This window comes from Narcine bancroftii, chromosome 2 (assembly GCF_036971445.1).
Source record: "Narcine bancroftii isolate sNarBan1 chromosome 2, sNarBan1.hap1, whole genome shotgun sequence".
NCBI classification, from domain to species: domain Eukaryota; kingdom Metazoa; phylum Chordata; class Chondrichthyes; order Torpediniformes; family Narcinidae; genus Narcine; species Narcine bancroftii.
The window spans coordinates 184399287-184409370 of NC_091470.1; the positions used below are offsets into that span (position 1 = coordinate 184399287).

At 49.3% G+C, this 10084-nt stretch overlaps 1 protein-coding gene across 1 annotated transcript; it reads right to left on the minus strand.

Annotated features, from left to right (window-relative positions):
* Positions 1-5986: 5986 nt before the first annotated feature.
* Positions 5987-9765, minus strand: LOC138752541 (lymphotoxin-alpha-like). The gene is made up of 4 exons (XM_069915340.1): positions 9583-9765; positions 8306-8357; positions 7539-7604; positions 5987-6980 (listed from the first exon to the last, which is right to left on the minus strand). Exons 1-4 carry the CDS (start codon positions 9745-9747, stop codon positions 6568-6570), a joined length of 696 nt encoding a protein of 231 aa, XP_069771441.1. The 5' UTR covers positions 9748-9765; the 3' UTR covers positions 5987-6567.
* Positions 9766-10084: the final 319 nt, after the last annotated feature.

Here is a 10084-nt window from a genome sequence, read left to right on the forward strand (position 1 = left end):
TGATGTTTAGACAATTTCAAGAAAAAAAACTACATAGAAGAAAGAGAATGTTTTCATGTGAGGCAAAAGATCAAGCTTTAGATGATCCAAAAGAAGTTCAGTGCTTCAGCTTAGTGCTAGACAAAGCTATTCAATCTTTAGAGTCTAGATTGAAGCAGCTTAAAAGCCATGTAAAATTATTTGGATTTTTAAATAACTTTCAGAGCTTACAAAAGGCGGAAATAAAGAAACACACAGCAGACCTTGAAGCAGCTTTAACTGACAGCATACTAAAACAGAGCACTAATGAAGGGGCAGTTACTGAAACACACTAAAGACGTGGATGGTTATCTGTTGGCCGAAGAACTTGAAGGTCTGAAAACTTTTCTTCCCTTTAGTGTCGTTAAGCTTCAAGCCCTGTTTGAATACCTGGTCGAAGACAATCGATTCACAGCATTTCCTCATGTTTTTATTGCTTTGAGGATTTACCTAACAATGCCCATAACAGTCACATCGGGTGAAAGAAGTTTTTCAAAACTTAAACTGATTAAAACATACTTACGGTCAACCATTTCACGAGAGACACTAAACAATTTGGCGATGCCATCTAGAGAAAACGACATGAGTAAAACCATTGACTTTGAAATTATTTTGAAAGATTTTGCAAATAAAAAAGCCAGAAAACTCTGTTTCTAAAAGACCTGGGCATAAACATTATGTCTGTAATTGGCTTAACTTGTATTAAAAAATTTAAACTTTCATATTGTCTTTCAATATTTAGTATATCAAGCATTCCCCCATCCCACTTGCTGGCCGAGTGGGCCTTCCTTGTGTCATGCAAGGCGTGGCTCTCAGGGAGTAGGTCGAACAGAGGCAAGGAAGACCACTCTCACCCACTGCTTTGAGTAAGAGGTCTACCACGGAGGAAGCACAGTCGACTGAAAGGACACAGGAGAGCATCCAACCCACTCCGTGACCCTCTGTCCTGAGGGTTTAGAGAGGCCGCTATCTCCTGGTCTGTGGCCAGCAAGAGCGAAATGGAAAAAGTCTGTGACATTTGGCAATAATTCTTGCAAAAAAAACCCATCTGCCCACTAAATTCATCTTGAGGAGCCGAGATATTTTGGGGACTTTTAGAACGGAATCATAACACCAAAGTAGATTTAAAGAATCGGAAACCGTAAGAACTGGCCATCCAGCCCATCAGGCCTGGAGTTACCTTGACTGACCCCCCTTCTCCCCAAAAGCTTTAATTCCCCCCAGCATGCAACCGTGTCTTGGGCACATTAAAGGGACTTGGCCTCTACTGGTTCCCTTGGGGAGAGAGTCACACAGGTTCACTACTCTCTGGGAGAACAAGTTCCTCCTCCTCACCTCCATCCTAAATCTGCTCTCCACCCCCCCGAATCTTGAGGCGGTGTCCCCAAGTTCCAGCGGGGATACCCTTGTTCCGTGAGTCCCCGCGGGAAGGGAAGTCATTGGAAGATCAAACTTAAAACCTGGCCCTACACTACATATGGCGCCGCAAGTATTTCATTTGTGAAAGACGAACACGGCAAAGATTGGCCTGATTCATTTTTGAGGATAGGGATATTTTTGTATTAAATTTAAATTCGGACGTACCGAACTTTCGGACCACGAGCCCGTGCCATCCAAATGCACCCTATTGACCCTCAACCACCCCCCCATACTTTTATTTTGAAGGGAGGGGAGAAACTGGAGCACCTGGAGGAAATTCATGCAGACACGGGGAGAACAAGCAAACTCCTTAAAGACAGCACTGGATTCAACCCCGGGTCGCTGTAACAGCACTGTGCTGACCATGCCACCCTCTAGGTGGGGTGGGGGGGGGAGGTCCCCCAAGCTTTTAAGACCATCGAGCCCTTCATGGAATACCTCATCGACCCCCTGACGCGGATGCCCAATGCTGGGCGCAGGGAAGGTGGAGGGTGGGGGTGGGGGTTTGGCGGCACTGGACTGAGGGGGAGCCACTGCGAAAGGTACTTGGAACAGATATGTTGTTCTTCTACGCTCCGACCATCCTCCCGCCCACTCTCAGCTTGTTTAAAGGCCGAAGCCAAATACAACATGGCAGCCACCGAGGCCTGTGCTCTCAAGGGGTTGGACACCTCGGCCATAAGTGCTACTCTGTGTTGATCTGCCCCTGCTTTCCACCGCAAAAGTTCAATCGATCCCCCTCCCCCTGGCATTGATCAACCCCTTGGGTAGTCTCATTGACCCTCCACCCCGGGGGTCAATATCAAGCACTTTGGAGACCCCTGCTCTATACTAACCATGCTGCTCTCATTACCTTCTGTGCATGATGTGAGACCTGCTGAGTTTCACCAGCACATTTGTGAATTTAATGAATACAATCACATTACAGCACAGAAACAGGTCCCTTCGGCCCTTCTAATCTGTGCCGAACTATTTCTTTTCCTAGTCCAACTGACCTGCACCCTCCCATCAATGAATATGTGCTTTTGTTTTTAATTAATCCTCTGCCTGCAGTACTTAAGTATGGGTTGACATGCCTGGATAGCACATCTTTTACACGTTACAATAATCAATTCAATTGCTCTGATTCTTGTATCCAGCTGCCACAGGTGCTGCCTTCCCCACAACTCACCAATTTGGCTGTGTATTAGGCACACACCTTCCACAAAGGGAGGGGTTTCTATCTTCCTGTCCTGTCAGGTCTCATGCCACATGCAACTGTAATCTGTGAAAGTGTTTCCAAGCTCCTGCTCAATGGATTCGGTTGGAAACAGCAGGTAAAGTGGGACAAAGTGGGATTCATCCCTGGTTCACTCCCTTCTGCAGGAGGTGGGAAACGGAGATGGATTCTCGGTTGGCATGGAGGTGGTCTCAAAGCTGACAATAAGTGTGTGTGTGTGTGTGTGTGTGTGTGTGTGTGTGTGTGTGTGTGTGTGTGTGTGTGTGTGTGTGTGTGTGTGTGTGTGTGTGTGTGTGTGTGATCATGTGTATGCCAGTGTGTATATGCATGTAAGTGTGTGTGTGTGTGTGTGTGTGAGTGATCGTGTGTATGTGGGTGTGCCAGTGTGTATATGCATGTAAGTGTGTGTGTGTGTGTGAGAAAGAGAGGGTGTGTGTGTATGTGTAAGTGTGCCTGTGTCTGTGCATATGTGTGTGTTCATGTGTATGTGGATGTGCCTGTGTGTGTGTGAGAGAGAGAGACGGTGTGTGTGAGATGGTGTATGTTTGAGAGAGAGAGAAAGAGAAAGGGGGAAGAGAAGAGAGAGAAAGAGAGAAAAGCCACAGACATTTTGCAATAGAAGAAGGTAGAAGAGAGAAAAAGTAAGAAATGTGTCGGGATGGGTGTACGGATGGATCAACTATGGGTTTTAGATATTTGGACAGGAAGGTGGTGAATGAAAGAATGGCCAATAGAGAAAGGTCGGAACAGATTGAAAGACAGAAAGAAAGATGTCACTAGAAGGAGTGATTGAGAGCCAGAGAGAAGGAGGGAGGGTGTGGTGAGGGGGGGGGGGGGGGAGGGGGGGGAGGGGTAGAGATGGGGGTTAAATGAGTCTGATATTATTGACAGGAAGATTATTGACAGGAAGTGGTCTCAAGAACGCTGCATCCTCTAGAAAACAGTACGGAAGGAGGTTCAAATGTGAAAATTTACCAATGTTCTTCACAGCTCACCAGCAAGGTGCGTACAAAGGTTCAATGCTCCCAGCATGGTGCAGAAACAGCCGATGTCATGGAGGGCTGAGCTCAAACAGAAGATGCAGTACCTGCATCTCGGACTGCCTGATGAGAGAGGGGCAACAGGAAGGGCTCGGGAAAGCCAGGGCCGGCGATGGGACTCAGGCGACTTGATTTTTTAAAATTCTGTTTTTAAATTTCTTTTAAACTTAGACATACAGCGCAGCAGCAGGCCCTTTCGACCTTGCAGCCCATGCTGGCCTCAAACACCAATGAACCTACAACTCCCCCCACCACCCCTATTATGTTTTGAAGGGCAGGAGTTAACCGAAGCTTGAATTCTTTATCAAAGGACTGAGAGTGAAATGTTGGCAGGTGCCCGAACAAAATCGTGGGGAGGGAGGAGGAACACGGTCCCACAGGGAGGAGGTAATAGGTGGATAAGGGAGGGGAGGGCACAGCAGCGAACAGGTGGGTGGGGGGCACGGCTCTGGGAATGGAGAGGGAAGGGGGGACGGAGAGCTGGAGGAAAGGAGGCAGTGGGATGGGGGGGAAGAACGGGGAGTGGGCCAGACGAAACCGGGGAGGTCGATGTTGACGCCATCTCGTTGGAGAGTGCCAGGACAGGAAGATCAGACGTTACTCCTCCAATTTACAGGAGGGTCTTGGTTTGACAGTACCCGAGGCCATGGACGGACGTGGAAGTAATGGGCTGAATGGCCTCCGTCTATCTTGCTGCAAGATATGGACGTTTTGCTGGGATTTGGGAAGGTAGAGAGAAGAATGAGAGTTTATGTGAGAGATTAAAGTCAGGCCATCCTTCTTGTAGGTAGTTATCCCATTGAAATGGGTTATGTTCTGTGTGGTCATGAAGTAACATTTGGAGAGGAAGTTGAGGGCACGTCAGAACAGGGTTTGTGAGAAATGGTGTGACCCAGTTATTTTGCTTGCCCTGTGCACTTGCCACAGACAGCTCTGACTGCCTTGTGTCCCACCCCACGGAGACCGACTTCCAGCCCAATGTGGCTCCTGCAGAATTCCTGCCCACCGGCCCTTCTCCCATATTCCCAATCCATTTGCCTGTGCTCTCCAAACCCCATCCTCCCCTGCCAGGACTGAATTTGGGACCAGATAACCTATGCCCTCTGGATAAAGACCAGAGGGTACGGACTAAGGGTAAAAGGGGAGATGTTTTAAGGGAACACGAGGGGGGAGGGGAGGGAAACGATATCACACAGAGAGTAGTGGGAATGCAGAACGAGCCGCCATTCGAGGGACACTTGGACATCTTTATGGAGTGAGATTTAAACTCATGGTCATTGAACAATAATGCATTTCACTCTCTAAATAGTTTATTAACTGCTCTTTCACAACCTGACGATAATAAATAAAAATACTCTCAATTAATATTTAAATAATATCTTCACTCAGTACAAAACATCAAGAATGATGTTGAGATTTATAGACATCTTTAAAACAGATGCAATATTTTTATGCAAATCCCCAATATCCCAGAAGGTATCATAATTATTATGTAACACTGAAGTGCTCTGGGTCGACATTCTCTCTGCCTGATAAAGGAATATTTTGTTCTCCCGGAGCATTGCTTACCGATCCGGAGGGGGTGTGGGGGGGGGGGGGAGGTGGGAGCGGAGATACCAGATGCCTGCAGGAATGGGACATTTCCACTGGAAATGCCCGAATTCACGAAGCGCTCCCAACGATCGATCTTGGCAGCAAGCAACGCACATCCCATGTTCAACATGCCACAGCCAGGAAAAAAAAAAGGCCCATTATTCAGCGTCGGGTATTTTTGTGTTTGACTCATCTTGGTTGCAGAATGAGTATTTTTAGTTGGTGAGGTAGAAACTAGTCACAAGGTCAAATTGCTGCTCTGCTCCGCTGAATGTTCGAGGAAGCGTCTCTGGCTGCCCACTTCAATTCCCCGCCCCATTCCCCCTGGCTGACATGTCTCAGGCACTGGCCAGATTGAGACCACCCACCAAACAGAGGGAGAACACCCCATCTTCCACTTGGGTACCCTCTGACCGGATGCCAGTAACAGACTTCTCCAGTTTCTGTTAAAGCCCCCCACCCCCCTTCTTCTTCTTCTTCCCCCTGTCACCTTTCCCTCATCTCTTTACTCAGAGCCAAACCAAATTCCCACCTCCAATTAACACCTTTTATCAGACTGGACTCTTTCCCTCCCTGCCCCCCCCCCCCCCCCACCCCCATCCAGTCTTTATTCTGACACCTTATACCTTGAAGGTCCCAGAGGCCTGGTAATGTATCCATACCTCCTGTGGACGCCATGAGACAACCTCAGCACTCCTGTGTGTTTTTAACCCCCCCCCCCCACCAAAACCGGTGACCTGTCAGATCAGAGATGTGTGGAAATTGGCTGGTGGCAGGTCAACTGAGTGCGACAGGGAGCCCGAAGCCTTTTCTGCCACCTTACAGCACCTGAGACTGGGGTCAATACTTGGAGGGGAGGCTGCCCGGGAACCCCAGGTGCTGTGAGGGGGTGCTGGACAAAGTGGCGACTCTTAGTCTACCTTGCAGTAGACAAGAATTTCATGTATGTTACATTCTAAATGTAGAATTACATGACAACAATGGAACCTTTAAACCTTTTCCCTTTACAAATGAGAACCGATATGGTGCCCCGGTGAGGATGGATCACGAGTTAGAGTCTGAATATCAGACCTGATACCTCATTTGGAAGCTCTTGGGATTACCTGTTTACATTCTCCCTAAGAAGTACCCACTTCAGTATGATTAATAACCTTAAATTAAAAATAAATATTGCATTATCAAACAGAAAAATTAGCTTATATCAAGCTTAAACATGATCATGAATCTCTAAAAGGTGCTCTATTGGACAATGTGCCCCATTAAGTGCCTGATGCTTTCCTACAAAGCAAATATTCCGAAGAAGGTTTTCCCTTGAGTACTGTCCACATACTGCACCACCCTCTCACTGACCCTGGAGAAGATCTGGTCTCCCTCTTCAAACTGGAAGATGGCCCCCTGGTAGGAGGTCTTGTACCAGTGCTGCTGGTGGGGTCCAGAGTGGCAGACGGACTTGGTGGCCTTCAGGAGCAGGTTCTCCTCCGGGTAGCTGTTGGAGAGCAAGGAGATGTTGTGGCTCAGGTAGGTCGCTTTGGTCTGACAGCCCCAGCCATGGAAGACCACCTGGGTGTAGACAAAGTAGTGGCCGGGCGTCTTGATGACCAAGCCGTTGTTCTTGAATTCGACTCCCTCGGTGAAGGTGGAGTCTGTGATGTTCTGCCAGGACACAGACTTTTCTTTGGTGCTTGACAATGCTGTAGGTGTGGTGAGGGGGGGGGGGTGGGGGGGAAGAGGGAGAGAATTTAGTCTAGTTTTCCTTTGCACCGTGTTGTAATGTAATTAAAAATGCTTTAAATCAAGACTCCTCATTTTCTAGTGCAGACCAATGCAACCATCTGGTCTATTAACCCTCCAGAAATCACAGTGGTGCCACCAGTCTCATGCACCACAGGTTCCCATTGTGTTGATCAAGGACCCACTCACACTATTGCTTGCCCCATTCAATTCTCCCTCCTCCCCCACACATTTTTATTCTTTCCACCCAGAGATTCTACAGCTCAGCTAACGACTCTGCAATGCAAGTCTTTGTGGTGCGTGAGAGACCTGGGAATTTCTGGAGAAGAGTCCCAATGGGTGTAAAGGAGAATTCCAAACAGACAGCACTGGAGAGTCAGGGCCGAACTGTGGAGCCAAGAGGTGCTATCAGTCCCACTGTCATTTGCAAGCAACCCCCTGCATCCTGTCCCACTCCCCAGATGAACGTGCCACCCTTCCCAGCCGCTGTGCACCAATCGCCGACAACCTCGTCGTACCTATGAGATGAGCCGCGATTTTTGCCCTCTCTGCTTTACCGACTTGCTTCATGAAAACTTCCAGATCTGCAAAAGGAAAGCAGGCGCATCAGGGGTAGTTGCCTCTTGGCCTGACCCAAGAGTGTGTGCGAGAGAAGAGAAAGGGAAAGAGGAAAGAGAAAGGAGATAAAGAGAGGAATGAGGCAGAGGAAAGAGGGAGAGAGGGAGGGGAGAGAGAGGAGAGGAAAGAGGAAAAGAAAGAGCGAGAGAGAAAGGGGAGAGAGGAAGAAAGGGAAATACAGATAAAGGGTGCAATAAATAAGACAAGATAGAAGAGAGTGAGAGAGAGAGAGAAAGAGAGAAGAGAAAAAGGAAAAGAAAGAAAAAAGAATGATGGGATATGAGAAAGGGATGAGGAAAAGGAATGGAGGAAGGGAGAAAACAATGAAGAGATCAGAGAGGGGATGAGAAAGGGGGAATTGAAAAAGAGGAAGGTTGAAAAAAAATGGAGAGGAGAGAAGAGGGCGAGATGGAAGAGAAAAAGGGAAGGTAGGAAACTGAGAAAGAGGGAAGGATAAAGCAGGGCTGAGAAGGATAGAAGGAAAAGAGATTGAGGGAGGGATGGTAGGTTGAGGAACCGAGAGAGCAGCAGGGGGTAATGGGAATTCACTGAATATAGTGGAGAGAGAAAGGGTGTGGGAGACATGGCCCAAAGGCAGGGGGGACTGGGAAGGCAGTTGTGGAGGGTGGGGGGGGGGGGGGGGGTCAGTGAGAGTAGCGAGACTCACCGTTGACTCCTTGAGACCTGGCCATAGTGCCCTCTGAGCTCCGTGACTTCTCCTGCACCAAATGAGATGGTGGCAGATTAACATTAGCCCCGCTCTCGCAGGACCCAATAGCCCGAATCGCCTCGCCATGGCTCTGTCCGCTGCCCACTTCAACTCCCCCTCCCTTTCTCCTTGCCGAAATGTGCTGGCAGGCCGAGAGCACCCGCAAATTGGAGCACCTTCCATCTGGGCACCCTCCCACCGGGCGACATTAACGTCAGTTTCTCCGGTTTCCACGAAACCCCCTCCCATCTTTGACCCTCCCCGACCCTGGGGGAGACCAGACCCACAAAGGGAAACTTTGATATGATCAGAGGAATTGATTTTTGGCTCTGTGTGTGAGAGAGAGAGAGAGAGAGAGAGAGAGAGAGAATGAATGAGATCAGTAGTTCTCAACCTTTTTCTTTCCACTCACATCCCACTTTGTCATCCCTAGGCCATCAACGCTCTGTGATTAGTAAGGGATTGCTTAAGGAGGGAAGAGAAGGTTGAGAATCACTGCTCTTGATCTTTAGCTTGAGAAAAATTATCCTTGGCCCAGTTCCTTTGGAGTTCAGAAACCTTGCACGTAACGAGTCAATGAGGGACGATTAAAACTCTTTCTTCCCACTTTAAGCAATCCCCACGGTGCACCGATGACCTAGGGATTACTTAAGGTGGGACGTGGGCGGAAAGGAAAAGGTTGAAAACCAACCGTTTCAATCGCCCCTCATTGACTTGTTACGTGCAGGGTTTCCGAAATTCAAAGGGGCCAATTGACAGAATATCTCGGTCACATTTGGGTGGAGAGCAGGGATCCTCAACTTTCCCTACCCATTCACACCCCACCTTAAGCAACCCCTTACAGATCGCAGAGTGCCAGGGATTACTTAAAGTGGGATGTGAGTGGGAAGAAAAAGGTTGAGAACCAGTTGATTCTCACTCTCTCTCTCTCACATACACAGAGCCAAAAAATCAATTCCTCTGATCACATCCAAGTAACACCCTTTTGTGGGTTTGGTCTCCCCTGACTTTATTCAGACGCCTGTCTGCTTTTTTTTCTGCTCACACCTTGAACAAGGTCGAAACGCCTTCAACCAATCTCCCCCCCCACCTTCCCTCCTCTCCCTTTGGAGACGGGCTGAATTCCCTGTCCGTATCTCCCACAGTCAGAGTGCCCTCGAAGCCCTGAACGGAATCGAGGTCCCGTCCGCAGCGACAGGCACTCGCGGCCCCGAGGACGGGGTTTCAGCGCTTACCTGGTGCGTTCGCAGGGGCAGCAGGACCAAGAGGCAGGTGAGGGCGAGCAAAGCGATGGTCGCCAGGGCGCACAGGGCTGGCCAGCAGTCACCTGGCCGCCGTGGCTCCCGCACCACGGTCACTGTCCCGACCTCGGGGTCTTCGTTCATCGCCAGGGGCTGCATGGCTACGGCGGGAGCGGCTCGCTGGGCTGCGTGTGTGTCGGCTGCTCCGGGCTGCCCAGTCCCTTTTATACAGCCCGGAGGGAATTACCTCTCGCCGCGCTGATGTCATCGGAAAGGGGAACCTCTCGGCCGAACGGAAAAGCGAACCGCTTTCACTCCCATATTCTCCGCCTCCCCAGGGGAAAGGAAGCGGGGCGGGGTTTGGGGGAGCCCGTGTGGTCATCTACACATACACTCACACACACTCTCTCTCACATACACACTCATACACTCACTCACACACACTCTCACACACTCACACACACATTCTCTCTCGCACACACACACACTCACACAC

Excerpts from the sequence above, each read along its gene's own strand:
- LOC138752541 (XM_069915340.1), bottom strand. The coding sequence starts at position 9,747 with ATGCAGCCCCTGGCGATGAACGAAGACCCCGAGGTCGGGACAGTGACC. Across the intron at positions 8,358-9,582 it reads TGCCCCTGCGAACGCACCAG|GAGAAGTCACGGAGCTCAGA; the intron begins GTAAGCGCTGAA and ends CATTTGGTGCAG. Across the intron at positions 6,981-7,538 it reads AATCGCGGCTCATCTCATAG|CATTGTCAAGCACCAAAGAA; the intron begins GTACGACGAGGT and ends CCACACCTACAG.